Source organism: Oncorhynchus masou, chromosome 15, assembly GCF_036934945.1.
Source record: "Oncorhynchus masou masou isolate Uvic2021 chromosome 15, UVic_Omas_1.1, whole genome shotgun sequence".
Taxonomy (NCBI): Eukaryota; Metazoa; Chordata; class Actinopteri; order Salmoniformes; family Salmonidae; genus Oncorhynchus; species Oncorhynchus masou.
Window position 1 is genome coordinate 8,283,701 of NC_088226.1, and position 23,768 is coordinate 8,307,468.

The window sequence follows — 23,768 nt, forward strand, 5'->3', positions numbered from 1 at the left end:
GTAGTCAGAATGCCAATTGCACCCTCCCTCAAAACTTGAGACATCTGTGGCATTATGTTGTGTAACAAAACTGCACATTTTAGAGTGGCCTTTTATTGTCCCCAGCACAAGGTTCACCTGTGTAAGGATCATTCTGTTAAATCAACTTCTTGATATGCCACACCTGTCAGGTGAATGGATTATCTTGGCAAAAGAGAAATGCTCACAAACAGGGATGTAAACAAATTTGTGCACAAATTTTGAGAGAAATAAACTCTGTTTGGAAAATGTTAAGGATCTTTTAGTTCAGCTCATGAAACATGGGATCAAGACTTTACATGTTGTGTTTAAATTTTTGTTCAGTATAAATCAAAAACGAGTTTTAGAAGACGCAGAATAGATAGTTGAATTAACTAATTTGAGATTTACAAAAAATAGACCTTGTTTTCAAGAAATTTGAAATCAGGATTTGTTTCCAACACATGCTTTATCAAATCAACCAAATCAATGCTCTCTGTTTGTCCATCTGTCTTCCAGACTGTCAACTCGCTGTGAAGAATGAAAAAGGGGTACTAGCCAATGGAGGAAGCAGACTCTGGGCCCGTGTGGGTGTGTTCAGGGAGAGAAATAAAACATTTTTGTGTTCTGTCCTTATTTGCAATAGGGGATAGTGGGGTAAGTTTAGCCATTTTTTTACATTCAGCGTCATTCCGTCAAGGGAAATTAGTATTATTTCTAATAATTATATCTACATATATTTCAGGATGATGTGTATCCCTGGAAAAAAAATCAGAATTCATGTAAACATTAGTTTTGAAAACACAGCTTGTCCAAAACAAATGTATCTCTTGGCACAACTTACCCCAGGAATGGGTGAGTTAAGCCACCTACTAATGTATGTACTGAATGAAATACACTACCTTTTAAAAACCATGTCCATCTATTTCCCAAACACAATTCAACACAATCACTTTTGTATTATAATAATTTTAAGCATCCTTTAACATCTAACAAAGACGTTGTACTTTTTTAGAACACCTTTATCGTAGGCCAGGCCCTGTTCTTACCTCATATCCCAACAATAATACCTTGCATAACACATGGGAAGAAAACACTTAAATTTGCTCATCTTGCCATTGGTTCAACTTACACCATGACCACTGGCTCAACTTACCCCAAGGCAAGCATTTTAACTATATTAGCCCACACAGCTACAACGATGCACTTTCATGCTAGGTTTAGGGCCTCATATTGAAGCTTATAGAGACCCCAACTAATGTACAGAACTCTCTTAAAATGATCTACTTTGGTTAAAATACAAGCGTTATGAAACCTCTAACACAAATGCATTTGACTTGCTGAAAATCTTTTGGACCTAACTTGCTTACCATTTTTCCATGTGGTTTCTTTCTTCACAGACTCCATGAAATGACCTCTTCCTAAATATTTGGTCAAATTATCAATTCTGTCTATGGTTCCTAGAAACAAGAGAGGCTCAATTTACCCCACTCACCCCTAATTATTATCATTGTGCTCATTCTGCCACCCTTGTTTACCATAGAATAAATAGGTTGTGGAGCTGCCAACACGCCTACAACAGATTTTACGTTCAGCATCCAGGTTTTTTCTTTATCATCACAAAAAAACTCACCAGAAGATGAACTTGCAGAAGCAATGAGCTCGAGTTTCGATCAGATGATTATCCCCTATGTAGTTTTTGTAGGAAATATGCAAATACTTACAGAAGAGTAGACCAGAGAGTACACCCCTTTCATCAAGACCGCCCTCAAATGAAAAGCCTGTTCTTCCCATAGCCGCCACCCACTGCATAAAAGCTGGGAGATTCAAGCACAAACGCCAAGCTTCGCTTTGAAGAATTTAGCGATAGAGGCATTCGGTAGCTATGGGAAGAGCTTGACAAGTGATTGCGTGTTACTTGTATGCGGCCGCAAAATGTGACGAATAGTACGCAGATAAAAAAATAAAAATACATGATATATATTTTAAATATGTAGTTTAAAGAAATACATTTCGTAAAATATTTATTAATATCACCATGCAGCCGTAAACTTCAACTCCTTCGAAGTGGATGTGTATTTTCAGCTTCAACACTTAGTTTGAACAAGATGGAAGTTATCACACCATAAACGTTCTGCGGTGACTGACGAGATGGGAAAATGGGAGATATCAATGGTAATTCCCAATGATATGCATAAGAATTTTGTAGTTGTACGACATGCGTTTAATTTAGAAATGATAACTATCTTATTAGTGTTACTGTATTTTCAGAACTATAATGTAATGTAGGCTTTTTGAATTATAGGTTATGCACTGTTTTGAACGGAGTCAAATGCGGTTAATAGCCTAATTTCTCTCCTTACACCTGTTGGTCATAAATCAGTCAGTGCTGTCTTGTCATAGGGTTATAGTCATGTGTAGCTATAGCCCAATAATGGACTAAATGAGCCTAACGTTACTCCGTATAATCTAAGGACCTTGGATGTTCTATTTCGAGGTGAATTGGTTATGGCAGCCAAATACTCCATCTAAACGTGAATCGATTCACAATTGCGGTATGCTTTTTAGGAACATAAAGCACTCTTTCATGTCACATCCAATATCATTCCACAAGTGCAAAATATTGGCTACACTTTACTGTACACGGTTTAAACCGGTTTTAACACAGTTGCAGCAGACAGTATTTTTCAGTGACAGCACTTTGTGGCATCAGTCTTCTGTTTGCACACAGGTGTTTGGAGAAGCAGTTAATGAGCGTAGGCAGTGGACTTTGTCTTCTGTCTGTCCGCTGTAACATGGAAATATGTTTGCGTGGGAACCCTAACCCCATAAAGGTGGGTAGTAGTATGTTTTTTTTTAAACAACAACAAAAACGTATTTCTTGCTGATATGAAATATATATACCCGAGAAGACAACGGTCCTTATCGGCGGAGCAATAAGAGGACTGGCTCATTGTAAAGGCTGGAATGGAATTCATTGAATTGGATCAAACATATGGAAACCACACGATTGAATTTGTTCCATTCCAACCATTACAATGAGCCTGTCATCCTATAGCTCTTCACACCAGCCTCCACTTGTCAGTATGTATCCTTCGTGTTAACATTTAGAGCGAACGTCTGGGTTCTTAACAAAACTTCCCTGGCCAGAAGGCGTCTATGAATAAGCTAATGAATAAGACTGCAACATATTGCCCATGCATCTTCAGTATATCCTTGTATTTAGTGTATGAATGTCTGTCAGTGAGACTTTTATTTGCATCATTGTCCTGTGACGACAGATGGTGCATATTGTAATGAAACAGGCAGGGAACAGGTCTCGAACCCTTGACCTAGCCCACCTAGTCCAGCGCGCTATCGACTGTTCCGCAAAAGCATGCTCCTGCGGCAGAGTCGATATCCGCATTTATAAACCCAGGGTCGTTACAATATTTTAGCCTCATGGTCTATTTATTAATTAGATAAAACTGCCTGAATGGAAAAACGAGTATTAGACCTATAGCTGGTTTCCAACAATACATGGTGATATCATAATGTTAACTGCTTTAGCAACTATTGACAATAGTATTTTCTGGTCGGGGCAGTTTTGTTAAAGACCCCCGACACTCGTTCTAAACGTTAAAACGCATCGCTTGCGGTATGGTATTGGAAACAAGGATCATGTTTCATATCGGCGAGAATTAAATTACTACCGACCTTTTAGTGTTCCTACACGGCCATATCTCCATGTTACATCGCATGTTTACGGAAGACATAGGCTGCCACCTGTGCTAATTTGCTATCTAGCGTTCTCGGTTAACCTGTGTGTAAGCATAACTGGGGAGGAAGTGTATATTGTCCTGCTAACCACTATATGAAGAAGTTTAAGGAAAACATCAACTCAAATTGCTCCTTTTGTGATGACCACTCAAACAGTGTTGCATCTTTTTTGGCATTGTATTCATGTAAGAAAACTGTGGCAAGACATCAGTAGATTTATAATTGAACACATTTATGAAGATTTCACACTATTGTGGAGAGATGTACTGCTTGGATTCTTTACCTACGATAGAAATAGGCTTGAAACATATGTAATTTCATTATTCTTTTGGCCAAATGTCATATTCACAAATGTAAATTTATAAACAAAACACCACATTTTCTTACTTTACAAAAAGAAAATGAACTATTTTAAGACAAATACTCTACTAACAAAAAAGCTGTTAGAATAATAAGGCCTACAGATAATGTAATGCAGTATTCCATAAAGACCAATATCACACCATTGTCCCCCTCACGACACAGATAATAGTGTCTCTCTTTCTTGGCCTGGTCTTTTATCAAGTGTGTATAATTAGATTGTGACACACGTCTGCCTGCCTTGAACCTCCGTAACCCTCTATAATTTAGGAGCTGGGTAATGATTATAATGTGCCTTGAGTGCTCTGCCCACTATACACATCTGCATGTCTGTCAGATGGCATATGACTTAAAATTCTCTGATTTGCTCTGCTCATACATGGATAATATAAGTGCCAATGTTAAAACCAGACTGTTTAGTTTTGACAGGGACATAGGGGGGAAAGCCTAAATTATATCAGAAAGTGGTGGACAGATATGAGGGGCGTGTATTAGAACAGAGAGATTGATTGGGGGCTAGCGACAGGCTTGTATGGAGGACTTAGTTGGGGGAGTGGGTGGAGGGATACAGTGGCAAGACAAAGTATGTGAACTTTTTGGAAATACCTGGGTTTCTGCATAAATTGGTCATAACATTTGATCTGATCTTCATCTAGGTCACAACAATAGACAAACAGTCTGGTTAACCAATTTAGGTAAGCCAGGTAATTCCAAAGGGTTTACGTACTTATTCTTGCCACTGTAGATTTAATAGGTTGCATATTTTAAAGGCGATTATGCTGATTTATTTACAGTTTCTTTGATCATGTCGTTTTAATTATTTGACCCAGGTGCTGTCTCTTTGTACCACATTGCTCTTGTCCTCAATAGGCAAGCTGTGTACCTTTTCATGTTGTTCTTTGGAATACATTAGAGTTACAGTGCCTTGCGAAAGTATTCGGCCCCCTTGAACTTTGCGACCTTTTGCCACATTTCAGGCTTCAAACATAAAGATATAAAACTGTATTTTTTTTGTGAAGAATCAACAAGTGGAAGTCATGAAGTGGAACGACATTTATTGCATATTTCAAACTTTAACAAATCAAAAACTGAAATTGGGCGTGCAAAATTATTCAGGCCCCTTAATTAAGTTAATACTTTGTAGCGCCACCTTTTGCTGCGATTACAGCTGTAAGTCGCTTGGGGTATGTCTCTATCAGTTTTGCACATCGAGAGACTGACATTTTTTCCCATTCCTCCTTGCAAAACAGCTCGAGCTCAGTGAGGTTGGATGGAGAGCATTTGTGAACAGCAGTTTTCAGTTCTTTCCACAGATTCTCGATTGGATTCAGGTCTGGACTTTGACTTGGCCATTCTAACACCTGGATATGTTTATTTTTGAACCATTCCATTGTAGATTTTGCTTTATGTTTTGGATCATTGTCTTGTTGGAAGACAAATCTCCGTCCCAGTCTCAGGTCTTTTGCAGACTCCATCAGGTTTTCTTCCAGAATGGTCCTGTATTTGGCTCCATCCATCTTCCCATCAATTTTAACCATCTTCCCTGTCCCTGCTGAAGAAAAGCAGGCCCAAACCATGATGCTGCCACCACCATGTTTGACAGTGGGGATGGTGTGTTCAGGGTGATGAGCTGTGTTGCTTTTACGCCAAACATAACGTTTTGCATTGTTGCCAAAAAGTTCAATTTTGGTTTCATCTGACCAGAGCACCTTCTTCCACATGTTTGGTGTGTCTCCCAGGTGGCTTGTGGCAAACTTTAAACGACACTTTTTATGAATATCTTTAAGAAATGGCTTTCTTCTTGCCACTCTTCCATAAAGGCCAGATTTGTGCAATATACGACTGATTGTTGTCCTATGGACAGAGTCTCCCACCTCAGCTGTAGATCTCTGCAGTTCATCCAGAGTGATCATGGGCCTCTTGGCTGCATCTCTGATCAGTCTTCTCCTTGTATGAGCTGAAAGTTTAGAGGAACGGCCAGGTCTTGGTAGATTTGCAGTGGTCTGATACTCCTTCCATTTCAATATTATCGCTTGCACAGTGCTCCTTGGGATGTTTAAAGCTTGGGAAATCTTTTTGTATCCAAATCCGGCTTTAAACATCTTCACAACAGTATCTCGGACCTGCCTGGTGTGTTCCTTGTTCTTCATGATGCTCTCTGCGCTTTTAACGGACCTTTGAGACTATCACAGTGCAGGTGCATTTATACGGTGACTTGATTACACACAGGTGGATTGTATTTATCATCATTAGTCATTTAGGTCAACATTGGATCATTCAGAGATCCTCACTGAACTTCTGGAGAGAGTTTGCTGCACTGAAAGTAAAGGGGCTGAATAATTTTGCACGCCCAATTTTTCAGTTTTTGATTTGTTAAAAAAGTTTGAAATATCCAATAAATGTCGTTCCACTTCATGATTGTGTCCCACTTGTTGTTGATTCTTCACAAAAAAATACAGTTTTATATCTTTATGTTTGAAGCCTGAAATGTGGCAAAAGGTCACAAAGTTCAAGGGGGCCGAATACTTTCGCAAGGCACTGTATGTTCCTTGTCCTGCTAAATATGCAGACTATTGTATGAAATGTTGTGATTGGGTAATTCCATTTGAATTCAGTCACTTTTTGACAGCACCCCTTTTGATTTGAACAAAACTTTCCATACATATTTGCCCACTGTAGAAGTGCTCAAAGTGACTTTTTGGATCTGAATGCTAAAACAGAGAAAGGTGCTTAAAGTTGGCATATTTTGCATACCATACCATGAGACAACCATGTCTTCATCACAGGAAAATATTTAACCTTAAACATAAAATAATATATTTGTTCAAATTGGCACATGTTGTAGCTTTGACCCTATTTGACATAATCTGAGGTTGTGTTGTGCCCGCCATCAGTTGAGACATAACATGCTCTTAAATACAGGGTGGATTATTATTTACGTTAAAGGTTAAAAATAATCATAACTTGTATTCAAGATATTATTAATGAGTTTGACAATCCTGTTTAACCATGTATCTTTTCCAATGATTAAGACATGGATGTCTGATGGTATGGCGGGGTATGCAACATGGGGAAACTTTGAGCACCTCTATCTCCTGAATGTTTTGCCATTCATGTCCAAAAACTCACTTGCTGAGCACTTCTTCCATCAGCAAACATGTATGTGGGAAAAAGGGATGCTGTCAAAGTGATTGAATTCATATTTCAATTTCTGCTCAGTGTTTTCTCTAATGTAAACAGTACAGTGTTTCTAAGATATTTGAATTAAACTTTTTTAAAGCGAAGAAATCTCATCTAAATCTAGCTTTGCTAAACCAACGTGTGAATATCCTGAGAAGAATCTGTGATAGTGTGTGTACAGATGTAAACATGAGTTTGTCTTTTCACCTGTCAGCTGAATAACTGATAAACCCAAAGCACTCCCTGTATCACAGACCTCCCAGGTGCCTCTGAATAGGCTTACTGCGATGGACCATAAACATCAATCTGGTCTCACAGTTGATCATTATGGTCTTTAGGATCTGTCCTGTCAGTGGTCTACATGTCTCCCCATCTTATTGTGTGAGTTCCTCCTTCCCACCCAGAACCCAGTGCAGGAGTGGGGTGAGGAGTTTGAGGAGGGGGCGTTGTATGGAATCACCCTGCGTCGGGAGCCCGTCCAGATACCAGCCAGCCCCACCGAGGCCCGGCCATGCGTTGCCTTCGTCCAGTACCGCACCTGCAAGGTGCGCAGGCTGAAGGCAGCCACCCTGAACCGGCTAGTTAGCCACCTCCTGGACCCCTGCTGCCAGGAGCCCGACTACAGACGGATCTTTCTGTCCACCTACCAGACGTTCACCACTACCAGTGCACTCATTGAGCTGCTCTTCCAGAGGTGGGCCATGTCATTAAGTTACAGTACTCATAACTACTATCATGTTTCACCTGACCATTGTCTCAGAGCATAATGCAGAAGCTGTTTCACTGTTAAAATTAGACAGTATAAAATGATGTGAGCAAGTTGTTTGATCTCTGTAGTTTGAAAACACCTTGACGGTGTAGTTTTACCATCTTCTATCAAATGAATGTTTGGTGAAATGACCTAATAATGTATCTCCCTCTTCTTTTGCCTTCTCTCACACATTCACACATTCAGACATTCTCTCACACATTCCGAGTTATCACAGTAACAAATAAGATTAGCCAAATTAGATTCAGAATGTTATGTTGGACACAGATGAGAGGGTATGTCGAGAGTGGCTGTTTTTGAACAACACCTCTCGCTGTGTGTGGTCACTTAGTTTCGTCAGATAGTCATTTTGTGAGGGAAGCAAGAAAGAAAAAACTATCTCAGCATCTTTGATGTAATGATAATAAGCACCCAGCAGGTAGTAAGCCATTACAGGTTTTACAACAACAACATTTATTCACTGAGTTTGGAGTGAGGTCAGTGTCAGGATAACAACAGAGCATAGAGACAGACCAAAGAAAAACAGTCTGAAGAAGAATGTGACCAACAGGACAGTGGTCCAGTCACGGTTTAGATGAGTCTGACACTCTTCCTAATTGTTCTCACAGGGACAATGGGGCTTCAGATGTGTACAACAGTGAATGTCACAGGAGGTGAGCTGGCTGCTTTTCCCTTGATCACATTTATTTCCTTGACTCTGAAACAGGGAAGACATTGTTTCATCACGTTTTCTCCTCAGGCGTCTGTTGCCCCTGATCCAGACTTGGTTGGAGGAGTACAGTGAGGACTTCCGGGATACTCCTCAGTACCCCTCCCTAAGGCTGCTGTTGGACCACCTGCACTGCCTATCCTCCTTCTGTTCACTGTCCCAGTGCTCTGAAACTCTGCTTAATAAGTTCCAGAGAGAAGGTACAGGATTCTCAATTTACTTGTTTTTCCTAACCGTTTCTGTGAATTGCCTTTGATTTTTATACCATTGTTGAACCCCTTCTGTCATTCCTCTCTCCTTTAATAGAAATGGATACTGGTGGCCATTCTGCCCAGGCTGAGGTTAATCAGGAAGACGAGAGCTCAGGGGAGGAAGGCCTAGAATGGGACAGCCCACTGGATCAGGGTGACATCATGGACTTCTCAGTCACAGGCATTGCAGAACAGCTCACCCGACTGGACGCTGTAAGTATCAATCATGGCAGATAATTTCTGACTCTTAATATGCGTCCTCAGAAGTGGATCGCTAACACTCTTTTTCCATTTTACCTTCCTTATCTGTGCATCTCTCAGGGGCTGTTTAGGAAGGTAGTTCCCTACCAGTGTCTAGGCTGTGTGTGGTCCCAGAGAGATAAGAAGGAGAACCTGTCTGCTACCGTTAGCGCCACCATTGCCCAGTTTAATGCAGTCACCAACCGAGTCATCACCTCCCTGCTCTGCCAGCCCACCTCCAGCCCCACTTCTGTCCTCAGGGCCTCCAGCCCTGCTCAGAGGGCCTGCGTCATTGAGAAGTGGATCAGAGTAGGACAGGTCAGACACATCTAGGGACTTGGACCATTTGAGGGATACAATTTCAAATCCAAGTGCATCCTTTTTACACAACGTTAACCTGCATCCTGGTTCTCAGTGCATTTAGTAAGTTCTAAGTCAGTCTCTAACTTGTGACTGTTTTCTGAAACAGGAGTGTCGGCAGCTGAAGAATTTCTCCTCTTTGAGGGCCATCCTGTCTGCCCTTCAGTCCAATGCTGTCTACAGACTGAGGAAGACGTGGGCTGCTGTGTGTAGGTACGGACTGTCTGGTCATACTGGAAGGGTTAGTTGAGTCATGAAGCTAGAGGGCCAATAACATTGACTGAATATGTCAAAGAAAAATAACAAGGGTGTCCTTATCCTCTGAGAATGTAAGGCTTAGTAAGGAAATGATTTACTAGTAATTGACCTATATTATTCAACTAACCTTAGATTGTACTTCATGCCAGAACTATGCAATAAGCAATTTTTATTGAGTCAGTCAAGAATAGTTTAACAATAATTTTAGGTCAACATGCCATGCCTTACCAACTCTAAATCCTTTTGAAGCTTCAATGATATCTTTTGTAATGAAGTTGCTGGTGGTGTCTTGTCTGAGTGTTATTTTTGGATTGATTTAATTGGTTTGTTCTTCTTCAGGGACAGCGTGGCCATCTTTGATAACCTCTGTGAAACCTTCCCTGATGAGAACTGTGTGTTGAGCAACAGAGAGATCATTGTGGGGGTACCTTAAGGAAATTGATTTGACTTCATTTTTCTTTACTTGAGTCTCTGCACAAATGTAATGCAGACGATATGACACGGTTGAAATACTTACAATATGGAGTGTTTTATTGTTTTGAGAGCAGTTGACCTTTACTTACATCTTCAAGCACCTTGATATTCTACTTTTACAACTTATTAAAACCCATCTTTCTGTCAAGTTAATGTTTAGTGAAATTGCCTTACAATGTGTTAATAGTAAGCCATTGTCCCAAAGCAAAATAGAGGATGTTCTATTTTTCTGTCGCCTCTGGGTGTTTGTCTCAAATCTTCACTAGGTCTGGTTACAGTGAGCAGGCTCTAAAGTAAAATTCTACATATTGTCCAGAATTTCCAAATAACATGCTAATATTAGCATCATTGTCAACAAACACTACACTAATGACAATTTCCCCAGCAGATCCTTGAGAAACACCTTCATTTGCCTCACGTCTTTATTTAATTTTACTGTATTGGTCCACCCCTTGTTCAATTGAACTGTTCCAGAAAAATAGTTTCAGTTGCTCCCTGTGTCTGCATTAACAGCCTCACAGGATTTGTGCTTTTGACACATGTTCTTATCAAAATGCTCCTTAGCACAAAACTGCTTTTGTTCACATGTTTGCATGGATTTTAAAAGCTCAATATATTGTTTACATAATGTGTGTGTGTGAGGGTCTATTCTAAGAACAACCAATGTGGTGTTGACCCTATAAGCTGGTAAAGTAAGTTCTGACCTAGAACATATTTGACTGACTCTTTGCATATGCTGTAGGTCATTGCAGATTAGTGGACAGGTTGACAATGGAAGGCCATAAATGCAGACTGAATTTAGCTTCTATCTGACCCCGTTTCAGGATGGAAGCCAAACAGCCATGGATAACATTTCTCCCAAGATATTCAAGCAATGTCCTATTGCCAGACAGATGGTAAGCAATACTTCAGAGAGCGATTGAGTAAGAGACATTGCAGACATGATATGTAGACATGAGATGTATATCTATCTATATATAGTGGGGGTCAATACGTTTGAGTTTAGCTTTCACTTCTTTCCATGCAACATTAAACGGACAGAAATGATAGCAGAGGCCTCCCAAGTGGCGAGGTGGTCTAAGGCACTGCATCGCAGTGTTACAGCTTCACTACAGCATGGGGTTTGTTCCCAGGCTGTGTCCCATAAGGCGGTGCACAATTGGCCCAGCATTGTCCGGGTTAGGGGAGGGTTTGGCTGGGGGGGGCTTTACTTGGCTCATCGCACTCTAGCAACTCCTTGTGGCGGGCCGGGCAACTGCAAGCGGACTCTGGTCGTCAGTTGAACGGTGTTTCCTCCGGCACATTGGAACAGCTGGCTTCCAGGTTGAGCAGGGGTTAAGAAGCGCGGCTTGGGGGGGGGGGGGGGACGCTTTAATCGACCTTCGCCTCTCCCAAGCCCATTGGGGAGTTGCAGCGATGAGACAAGATCGCAATTGGATATCACGAAAAAGGGGGGTATAAAATAGAAATGATAGCAGAATTCTGTGTATCTGAAAGTTAAAAAAAAATACATTTACATTTATTATAAGCTATTACGGGGGGTGGAAGGGGAGGAAGCATCCTAGTACTGTCTACTCAGTATTTTGCAGTGGCAGTTTCTGCTTCTTGAAGTCACATGTAGCGCCTTATCCCAATCAGCTTTTAACCCACGAGGAAAAATCTAGGAGAAATCTATTCAAAGACCGAGAGTGTCATGTTTGGCAAGAGGAAGCCATCCTATCCTTAGCCACTGATGTTTCAAATGGCCACAGATTACTGGGCTATGAAAGGACAGTAATCATAGACCAATACCTTTTCTAGCATCATATGCACATTCTCTAAAGCTGTGTTACTAGAATCCTCTGCTGACATGCTGTCTCTGTACTGTTGTCTCCTCAGAGCACCTCCAGTGGGGTGGTTCCTTACCTGGGCACATACCTGACTATCCTCACAATGCTGGACACTGCTCTACCAGATACTGTGGAGGTAAGCAAACAGCCACTGAAACAGACGTCTCAGTTATGGCAGCTACTTTAAGTTAACTCTATATTTACTTTAGTGGATTGCTATCTTAATGTTTAATATTGATAATAAATCTTCCATATTGTCAAGTATAATAGCATGTTGTGCTATTTTTGACAGGGGGACCTCATAAACTTTGAAAAGAGGAGGAGGGTAAGTTGTTGCTGTTTTTGTCTTCGATCTCTAAACCTGTAGGGAATTTATGTAAAGAAAGCAAAAGATGCAGTACGAACATGTCCAATAAATATTTCACCCTTGTTATATGACATGCATTGAATTGGTGGTACACACACCACCACATTTTAGTGGTACTTTCACATGGCGAAGGGAAAAGTGCACACCTTTATGCTTAAGGATGTTTGCTTACTGCTCTAAATTACTATCTCCTAGCCTTTACTGGAGCCCCATGACTGTTAAAAGTGTTGTCAGGTGTTACTAGTTCAGGACACGTTACATAACAACCACACAGCTGACATGGGCTCATGATCTCCCTCTCTCTCTCTGCAGGAGTTTGAGATTCTCTCTCAGATCCGGCAGCTCCAAGCCTCTTGCTCTCAGTACCACCTGCCCCATCACACCAGGATCACTGCCTGGTTGCAGGGCCAGAAGCTGCTCACTGACCAGGGGAGGTGAGAACCTGTCCCCCACTGGTTTTATTGTAGATCAGTGAGGAGATAAAGAGCTGGTGAGCTTTGTAGGATTGATGGGGCCTAATAATGTCTTAAAATTATGCCCCTTATAGCCAATAAACCCTTTATACAACCTGAATTGTCTCTTTCTAATATACTGTATACCCAAATGTACTACTCAAATGACATGTAAAACACAATTCCTATAATCCCTACCCTGGTTTTGCCTGTTAATGAAAATGAATAGAAAACCCATCTAGAGATGGGGTTGACACAGGGCTGCAGTGTGTTCAGGCTTTTAGAATCAGATGTGTTAGTGCAGGGCAGGAACAAAAGGCTGTATACATTTAGACAAGTCCACCCTGGATTCGGGGCTCATAAGTGTTTTCTGTGTTCTGCCACAGCTATGAACTGTCCAGAAACCTGGAGCCTCCAATAGACCTCTGCTCCCCAAGCGCCTGGAGCCACCGTTTGCTCAGCAAGAAACTGTCCTCGTGAGTACTGAACACTTCTCTTAACAGCAGTTGCCATCTTGTTAATTCTACTCAAGACAGTAGTATTCACCCCATCTCTAACATATACAACTATTGTAACATTGTTGCAAATAAACAAGAACTGTAAAAGAACAATGACAAAATGCAGTATTTAAGGTTTTACTAGTGAACGTTGACCATATTTGTTAATTTAGTGGAAAGTTCTAACTGTGTGTATTTGCAGACTCCTGAAAGTGAGTGAGGGATCCAGCGGGAAAACCCATGCAGACGAGATCAGTGTGTCGTCTTCAGGGTCCAGTGGCTCTGAGATAGAGGATCTCTCCACCCCTCCCTCCACACTCAGACTGCAGGTACAGCTCTCGCCGATCCCCTTTAGACATGCCTCTGACTCTCTCTCTCTTTCTGTCAGTCATTGCACACCCTGGTTAAAGCTGTTTCAAATGTTTTAATAGAACACACTGTTCTACAAAACATCCTCTAGTTACACTTTACTAATACCAGTAGTTACACCATGAAGCAATTCAAAAGTAATTGCCATTATGTGTCTTTTTATAAAACCTCCCATTCATAACAGTGATCCCCATTGACATCTCATCGAAACTGATGTCCTTGAGAACTGGAATGTCAATTGACCAGGTCCTTGAAGCCAAGCAGGAGTGGTGTTTGCTTAGCACATGCCTCGCTGGTGAAGCATGGCTCAATACTTCAGTTGTCCACAAATGTGCTGAGGTCAATGTCTCAGACAGACAAACTGAAAGACTAATTAATTATTTCCATAGGTACTCATGCATGTACGGTCTCTCTACCTTGTCCCAGTCTCTGTCCAGCTCCTGTCAAAATGTGGCGGAGGCCTTACCCTCCTCCCCGGATGGCTCCACTCCTTCCAGTTGTTCCTCCAGTTCTCAGCCTGACCTCTCTGCTCCAGTGGCTGCCCACCCTAAACCCATGCTGGCCTCTCATCACAAGCGCTCTGTGTCCATGACCTCCCTCCCCCTCTACAACAGACAGGTGGCTGACTCCTGTATAGTGAGGGTCAGTGTGGAGGCTGGCAACGGCAACATGTACAAGAGCATCCTGGTGAGCTTGGGCTGGGATCTGGCGGTTGGGATTATCTTGGGGTCCTGTTACGGACATGTAAAAGGGATCATGTGTGTAATACTCTAGCTCTGTACATTTGGTTATGATGAAATCTAAGATAAGAACTGCTGTGTTGGTTACATTTACATTTTAGTTATTTGGCAGACGCTCTTATCCAGAGCGACTTAGTTATTGCGTTCATCTTAAGATAGCTAGGTGAGACAACCACATATTACAGTTGTAGTATGTACATTTTTCCTCAAAGAAGTTATCAGCGAAGTCGGGGGGTGGGTGTTATTTAACATACTCTGGTTGGTTGAAGGGAGGTTTTGCAGCCAAAGCTTTCACTACTTCATTTCAGCATATTAACTGCTTGTTTGACTTGTCCTTCTCAGCTGACTAGTCAGGACAAAACTGCCCAGGTGATCCAGAGGGCCCTGGAAAAACACAACCTGGAGCACCTGACCTGTCAAGACTTCACCCTCACACAGTTGATCTCCCAGGAAAGAGGTGAGCTAAAACAATCAGTGCTCTTACACAGTACATATGCCCACTCAAAGATGCCACATCACTATGCAGATCAGTGTTGGTCAAGCAAAGAGTTGTTATAGTTTTGCATTAACTACCTATAGTAGAAATATTACTGAAGGTATTGTTGTCCTGTAATGATTGAAGAGGACTTTTTAATAGTGTACGTATACTGTATGTAATATTCTCCTTTCTCATACCAATCCCATTATCTTCTGTTTTTCAGAGTTGCTCATTCCGGACAAAGCTAACGTCTTCTACGCCATGTGTACGTCAGCGAACTTTGACTTTGTTCTGCACCAGTGTCCACTGGGTCAAAAGAAACCTCTGTGCGCTACTTCCAGCCTTGGACGTTATTCAAAGTAGACACCGTTCTATGGCAATGATGAGTAACTGCAAACCAGGACTGAGTTCAAAGGATTTTGTACAGACATTTACCTGGTTGTAGTGTTTGTTTTTAATAACTTTATTTTATGACAAAAATCATGTTTAAATGTTCCATGATGGACAGACCCCTGCTTGGTTTGTTGTCAAGTCGGTGCCATGAGAGGAACAGGTGGAAGATGATAGTATGATGGCACGTCATGTAAAATACACGTGTTGTGTGTGTGTGTGTGTGTGTGTGTGTGTGTGTGTGTGTGTGTGTATACGGCTGAAGACAACAGATTTGGGGCTACATTTTGAAACCCATTGAACAGAATATCCTTTATTTATTGGTGGAGCGAACTCTACATGAATTCCACCATTCAACACTCAACATTCCTACTAAAAATCCCTGAGGTGCTTTACTTTGTGGAAAGGAGTCACATTGGAACAGCATCAGCAGTGACTCTCTCCCTCAGTCACACACCAATATACAGACACGTAATAGTTGTTTCCTCTTGTCTCTTCTCCTCTGAGCAAAACCAGTCACCTATTTGTTTTAATGAGAGACATGACTGACGTTTCCCAACAGGGAGAGACACCCTATGAGCCTTAAAAGGAAATGAGGTCACAGGAGATGGCCTGCCACCTGAGCAGTGGATGGGAATGTTCTCACCCGGATCACTATGTTCCCCAGGGTATCAGCCCGCCGTCATGGCGATACTGATTGGGGCTGTGCGTGTGAAAGGAGGGGCTGCCCTGACTGGCTGGATAGCATTCCACATACGCTACAGTCAGCTGCTGTAGAGGGGACACTGACAAACATTTATGGACTCAGACTGTCAAAGTTTTAATGATGGTGATAATGTGTGTTAAATGGTTTTGTGTTGCATTTCGGTGTTAATACTTAGATTTTTTTTTTACATTGTTTTCTATTTTTCTCCTATAATGCTCTTGATGATTAGATGTGCCTCCATGGCTGTGTTGCCTAGCTACCCAAACTCCTTGTTCCGGCCAAATGGGACGCCAACGGACATTAATTTCTCCTTCTCCTACCTCCCTGATGATTTCTAGAATGAAAATCCAATCTAGACCGTCTGATTGGTTCCAGAAACCAATGGGTTGAGCCAGAACACGTGGGTAAATCGGCATTTTGAAAATTAGTCATTGGCTTTGATATGCTGATGGGTTAGAGATGATCAACCGCTGATGCCTTGGTTTGTACAACACCCCTCATTATGACGTCGCCACAAACGACTTCAATGATCGCACTCTCAGACTGAAGTCTGTTACCAAAGATAGAGCAGTGGAATAATTCAGTTTGAGTCGTCAGGCAAGGCTGTGTGCACTTGTCAATTAAATATAAAGTATACTGAACGAAAATATAAGCGCAACAATTTCAACTAATTTTACTGAGTTAAAGTTCACGTAAGGAAATCAGTCAAATTAAATCCATAGATTAGGGCCTAATGAATGTATTTCACATGACTGGGCAGGGGCGCAGACATCGGTGGGCCTGGGAGGGCATAGGACCACCCACTTGGGAGACTGGCACACGCACTGGGGAGCAAGGCCCAGCCAATCAAAATGAGTTTTTCCCCACAAAGCGGTTTTATTACAGACCGAAATACTCTTCAGTTTCATCAGCTGTCCGGGTGGCTGGTCTGAGACGATCCCACAGATGAAGAAGCTGGATGTGGAGGTCCTGGACTGGCATAGTGACACGTGGTCTGAGGCCGGTTGGCCGTACTGTCAAATTCTCTAAAACAACAGCTTACGGTACAGAAATGAACATGCAGTTCTCTGGCAACAGCTCTGGTGGACATTCCTGCAGTCAGCATACAAATTGCCCATTCCTTCAAAACATCTGTGGCATTGTGTTGTGTGACAACTGCACATTTTAGACTGGCCTTTTATTGTCAGCAGCAACAAGCTGTACCTGTGTAATGATCGAGCTGTTTAATCAGCTCCTGCCTGTCAGGTGGATGGATTATCTTAGCAAAGGAAAAAATGCTCACTAACTGGGATGTAAACTAATTTGTGCACAACATTTGAGTGAAATAAGCTTTTTGTGCATATGGAAACATTTCTGTGATCTTTTATTTTAGCTCATGAAATCATGGGACCAAGGCTTTACATGTTGCATTTATATTTTTGTTTAGTTTTCAGTCTAAACCATGCCAGGTTTCTTGACTGTTTAAAACTTGCAGATGAATCACCGATTGATAGGCATTTCCAAAATAGTTTTTTTAAATATCAGTGTACAACACTACAGTAGCTCAATTTAGATGTTTAGAAGGACTATCATGCAAATAAGTGTTTGATATATTAAAACTTTCCACTATGATTGAACCAAGTTGGTTATGCAACATTCTGTGAAATTCAAACACTTAGGCGCTATAAATAACTCGAGGCGCTTTCATCTGCCAGAGCATTGACGTACCCCTTTCCTCCAGCGCTTGCAAATGGGTCATTTGAACCCAGATTTAAATCCAATGTATATTACAAATCTGCCATAACTGAATTCTCAGAGGTTGCTTAGTTGTCTCTTTGAGATGAATAGCGTTGTGTTAAATATATATGGCTTGTACAATGCTTTGTGAAAATCCTGCAAACATGAAAAAAACTGATTGATTCAAGCAACAGGACATCTCAGAAATGCCTGCACTTTTACTGAGCTGCCCAGTTTCATTGTCTCTGTGCTCCAAATAAAGTTTATCGACACCTTCTCTGTTTGTCAACATTTCTTATACTGTTTCCCTTTATATCATTCTAAGATTATTGGTTTCCATATCTCTGAATATATAGGCTAACATATGCCATTCTGTAAGACTGGCACTTATATTCATGATGTAATTCAGTGTTCCCCAACTGGTGCAATGAATTTGGCCCACGGGTGATTTTACTTGGCCCCCCAAGTTTTCTGAACAAAAAAAATAATGAACTGTTATTTGTTTTAGTTGTTGGACATAAAATACTACAAACACCAGCAAATCAGATCCTAGGGATTTTAATTTGGGAAATCTGTTCTAAAGTATTCCCACCCATATTAGAGTGATATACCTGATTGTTCAAAACATTAGGAACACCTGCTCTTTCCATTACATAGACTATCCAGGTGAAAGCTATGATTCCTTATTGATGTCACCTGTTATTGTAGATGAAGGGGAGGAGATGGGTTAAAGAAGAATTTTAAGCCTTGAGACAATAGATTGTTAAGCCTTGAAACAATTGAGTCATGGATCCTGTATGTGTGCCATAGAGATGGCGAATGGGCAAGACAAAATATTGAAGTGCCTTTGAACAGGGTAGGTGCAAGGCGCACTGGTTGAGTGTGCCAATAACTGCAACACTGCTGGGGTTTTCATAGTGATATGGAAACAAAGCTTCTTGATTAGATTGTGTTATGTCACACGTACAAGGAAGCAGATGTAATTGCAGGGTACAATGAAAATGTTATGCTCCGGGATCCAAGAGTGCAGGTAAAAAGTGAATGAGACAAAATATGGATAATAATAATTAATACTAATAAAACACTTTTACAACTGTATCACTGATAAATTACCTCTGGATAAATATCCTACCAACGGGACATTAAAAACTGTAACATCTTATGTTTCACCGAGACGTGGCTAAACGAAGATGCGGACAATATAGAGCTAGCAGGATTTTCCATGCACCGGCAGAACAGACGCTACCTCTGGACGAACGGGGTTGGGGGTGTGTATCTTTTTGTCAATAACAGCTGGATGCTACATTACAGGACTGTTTTGCTAGTGCAGACTGGAATATGTTCTGCGATTCATCCAATGGCATTGAGGAATACACCACCTCAGTCATTTGTTTAATCAATAATTGCATCGATGATGTTGTCCCCACAGTGTCTACGTACATATCTCAACCAGAAGCCATGGATTACAGGCAACATCCACATCGAGCTAAAGGCTAGAGCTGCCGCTTTCAAGGAGTGGGAGACTAATCCAGACGTTTATAAGAAATCCCGCTATGCACTCAGACGAACCATCAAACAAGCAAAGCGTCAATAGAGGAATAACCCTTTCATGCGTGAGTTCCAAATATCTCAAACGATCGCCCCAGCGTGAGTTTTTTTATGCACATGATGTTAGAATGTTCTCTCCATTCCAGAATGTGATTGTTACGTAACAGTACATTTAATCCGCGCTCAATTTTAAATTATTTTCTAACAAGTTTTTTATTTTCTAATAACAGTTTGAATTGAGGTGTGTTCCGCCTCATTCATTCACATAAAAGTAGTCATTTTTACTTTTGCGGACCAATTACTTTTTGTTGACATTTCTGACCCGGACAGAATTCCCCAAACACTTCACAATTTTTTGTGCAGTTCAAGTCTGCAGACATGGGCCTCCCGGGTGGCGCAGTGGTTAAGGGCGCTGTACTGCAGCGCCAGCTGTGCCATCAGAGTCCCTGGGTTCGCCCCCAGGCTCTGTCATAACCAGCTGCGACCAGGAGGTCCGTGGGGCGACGCACAATTGGCCTAGCGTCGTCCGGGTTAGGGAGGGCTTGGTCGGTAGGGATGTCCTTGTCTCATCACGCACCAGCGACTCCTGTGGCAGGCCGGGCGCAGTGCGCACTAGCCAAGGTTGCCGGGTGCACGGTGTGCCCTCCGACACATTGGTGTGGCTGGCTTCCGGGTTGGATGCGCGCTGTGTTAAGAAGCAGTACAGCTGGTTGGGTTGTGTATCGGAGGACGCATGACTTTCAACCTTCGTCTCTCCCGAGCCCGCAAGGGAGTTGTAGCAATGAGACAAGATAGTAGCTACTACAACAATTGGATACCACGAAATTGGGTAGAAAAAGGGAAAAATAAAAAAATAAAAGTCTGCAGACATTTGCTCATCTCCTGTCCTGCATACATGTGTTCACATTTTCAGTCTGTTGCCTGCATCGCAATCAAAGTTGTTTTTGTTACAAATAATTACTTTGGAAATGTGTGCATTTCGATCAAAGTAAGTACCATATTACATTGTAATACTTTCTGCATGTTGTGTTATGTCGTTTCTACTGTAGCATAATGTTTTTGTGTATATTTCTTATAACCATGGACACACGATGTAACGTTACTCATTTCATAACCTTTATGGTGTTATACTCAATGCTTAGGTAGCTAGCTACATTATTCTATTAGCTCTGGAAAACAATGCTAGTTGGATCAGAAGTATTGGCTTATTGTATTTTGAAGCTACCCTGGAAAAATTGAAAAATATCTTATACCACTTGGTTGTTTTCTGAGTGCATTCCACAAAGCTGTTTATCATGTCTGCCTTATCCACTGCGCCATTTTGAGCTTATAGTCAAGCACACAGTCTGGTTTGATGTTTCTCTCTCCCGTCAGGTGGTCCACCGTCCCTGTGGTCGACATGGTTGCTGTATGGACAGTGGAGAGGACATGGACGTCTCGTTTATCATGGCACTTTACTACCAACTGTTGACAATACTTATTTTGTATAACAGGTGATTTAGGATGGCAGTAGCGTTGTTGATGAAATGCAGTCATAGCAGCAGAACTAGGAAGCAGTCTTGGGGAAAGATGGTGGCAAAGAAGGGAATTGCAAACATAGGATCTCTGCTCCATTATTCTCTTAGGGAGTTCTTCTTTACTATCCCCACGAGAAGGACTGTCACCAGGAAGGTATACAGTCGTGGCCAAAAGTTTTGAGAATGACACAAATATTAATTTTCACAAAGTCTGCTGCCTCAGTTTATATGATAGTAATTTGAATGTTATGAAGAGTGATCAGATGAATTGCAAAGTCCAAAGTAATTTGCCATGCAAATTAACTGAATCCCAAAAAAACATTTCCACTGCATTTCAGCCCTGCCACAAAAGGACCAGCTGACATCATGTCAGTGATTCTCTCGTTAACACAGGTGTGAGTGTTGATGAGGACAAGGCTGGAGATCACTCTGTCATGCTGATTGAGTTTGAATACCAGACTGGAAGCGTCAAAAGGAGGGTGGTGCTTGGAATCATTGTTCTTCCTCTGTCAATCATGGTTACCTGCAAGGAAACGCATGCCGTCATCATTGCTTTGCACAAAAAGGGCTTCACAGGCAAGGATATTGCTGCCAGTAAGATTGCCCACAAAGCCTACAAAGATCACACAGCCCACAAAGATCTCTGCCACGGCACAACCCAAGGGGGGGCGCCAACCCAGACAGGAAGATCACATCAGTGACTCAACCCACTCAAGTGACGCACCCCTCCTAGGGACGGCATGAAAGAGCACCAGTAAGCCAGTGACTCAGCCCCTGCAATAGGGTTAGAGGCAGAGAATCCCAGTGGAAAGAGGGGAACCGGCCAGGCAGAGACAGCAAGGGCGGTTCGTTGCTCCAGAGCCTTTCCGTTCACCTTCACACTCCTGGGCCAGACTACACTCAATCATATGACCCACTGAAGAGATGAGTCTTCAGTAAAGACTTAAAGGTTGAGACTGAGTTTCTGGGGGAAACGGGTACAAAAGTATCTATATCCACAGTAAAACTAGTCCTATATCGACATAACCTGAAAGGCCGCTCAGCAAGGAAGAAGCCCCTGCTCCAAAATGGCCATTAAAAAGCCAGACTACAGTTGCAACTGCACATGGTGACAAAGATCGTACTTTCTGGACAAATGTCCTCTGGTCTGATGAAACAAAAATAGAACTGTTTGGCCATAATGACCATCGTTGTGTTTGGAGGAAAAAGGGGGAGGTTTGCAAGCCGAAGAACACCATCCCAACCGTGAAGCACGGGAGTGACAGCATCATGTTATGGGGGTGCTTTGCTGCAGGAGGGACTGGTACACTTCACAAAATAGATAGTATCATGAGGTAGGAAATTCATTTGGATATAATGAAGCAACATCTCAAGACATCAGTCAGGAAGTTAAAGCTTGGTCGCAAATGGGTCTTCCAAATGGACAATGACCCCAAGCATACTTCCAAAGATTGAGTTTAAATGTATTTGGCTAAGGTGTATGTAAACTTCCGACTTCAACTGTAATAGGCGTTTTCCGAGGAAAGACCATAAAATTGTCAGACTCCAGTCACCCAAGTTATAGACTGTTTTCTCTGCTACCTGCAAGGCAAGCGGTACCGGAGCACCAAGTCTAGGACCAAAAGGCTCCAACAGCTCCTACCCCTAAGCCATAAGACTGCTGAACAATTAATATAATCACCACTGGACAATTTACATTGACCCCCCCCTCCCTTTTGTACATGTCGTGGCAGAATCAGAATTCTTTAGGTAACATTTATAAATAAGATGTTTTATTAATTTTCATAAGCATGCTCATGTGGGAAAAAAATAATTGGGCCCAGAGAGGGGAGAGGTCGGGTTAGTCTTATCTGTGAATGTGTCTGTAAACTATTCCTAAACCATGTGAAGGGATAGTGTGATTAATGGGGAACCAGTTAGGTGGCTCCACAATGTCTGTGTGCCAGTCACGTATCTCTGTAAGCTTGTCCAGGAGGGGGTGTATTTGATATATGCCATTGGATGAGGTCATGTTCTGGGTCCTAAGTGGTACCAAGAACGAGATGAGAGCTTTGGTTTAGGAGACCAAACTGAACAGTAATTTATAGCTAATGCTATAAATTATGGGATACTCCTTTTTCTGTTAAAAGGTTATTTGTATAATGTTCCTAAGATCTGTAAGGGAATAACCCCTGAAATGGACAAAAATGAATGGGAAACCATTGGCATAGTACAGACCATGTACACGATGGACAATACCACCCAAATCGGCGTTGATTCATGCAAAATGTTTTGCAAATGCCATATGGCAATTGCCAGTTGTAACACTTCAAAAATCCAATAGATAGGATATAGGATATATCCAATATATAGGATATAATAGGATATAATATATAAATATATTCATATAGGAAATGGACCCCAAGTCAACATCCAAAAGCCAAATTTTGAAAAAATGAATTTTTTGTCAAACTTATCACCCCTTAAAAAAGTTATTTCTGGACCCTTTTTTCGAAATTCTTTCGCATTTTTTGTCAATTACAGGTGTAAGAACTGTATGAATATACTTTTGTCCAATTTTATTATCATAATTTTTTTTTTTTTTTTACTTGCGCATTATTGCATGTGTTTTCTCCATTTGCAATATGATTTCATAGGAAGTCAGAAGTCAAAAGTCAATAATTGCAAAATTTCATAAACTTCACACACCCCTAAAAAAGTGCTTTCTGGACCGTTTTTCGAAATTCTTTAGAATTTTGTGTCAATTACACACGTATAAGAACTGTATCAACATACTTTAGTCATATTTTATTATCATTTTTT

At 41.5% G+C, this 23,768-nt stretch overlaps 1 protein-coding gene across 2 annotated transcripts; it reads left to right on the forward strand.

Moving 5' to 3' along the window:
* Positions 1-1,833: 1,833 nt before the first annotated feature.
* LOC135555489 (ral guanine nucleotide dissociation stimulator-like 1) lies at positions 1,834-18,178 on the forward strand. 2 transcript variants are annotated; one of them, XM_064987968.1, is made up of 17 exons: positions 1,834-2,172; positions 7,701-7,990; positions 8,674-8,718; positions 8,805-8,974; positions 9,081-9,238; positions 9,347-9,583; positions 9,735-9,838; positions 10,223-10,307; positions 11,182-11,253; positions 12,236-12,322; positions 12,479-12,511; positions 12,866-12,987; positions 13,392-13,481; positions 13,705-13,831; positions 14,298-14,558; positions 14,954-15,068; positions 15,313-18,178. In XM_064987968.1, the coding sequence occupies exons 1-17, from the start codon at positions 2,149-2,151 to the stop codon at positions 15,450-15,452; spliced, it is 2,160 nt and encodes a 719-aa protein (XP_064844040.1). In that variant the 5' UTR covers positions 1,834-2,148; the 3' UTR covers positions 15,453-18,178. The 2 variants fall into 2 exon arrangements, with proteins under 2 accessions (XP_064844040.1, XP_064844039.1); XM_064987967.1 differs by lacking the exon at positions 1,834-2,172 and adding an exon at positions 2,271-2,831.
* The last annotated feature ends 5,590 nt before the right edge of the window (positions 18,179-23,768 follow it).

Coding starts and splice junctions, on each gene's coding strand:
- LOC135555489 (XM_064987967.1), top strand. CDS start 2,748: ATGAGCGTAGGCAGTGGACTTTGTCTTCTGTCTGTCCGCTGTAACATG. Junction 2,832..7,700: donor GGAACCCTAACCCCATAAAG/GTGGGTAGTAGT, acceptor CTTCCCACCCAG/AACCCAGTGCAGGAGTGGGG. Junction 8,719..8,804: donor AACAGTGAATGTCACAGGAG/GTGAGCTGGCTG, acceptor TTTTCTCCTCAG/GCGTCTGTTGCCCCTGATCC.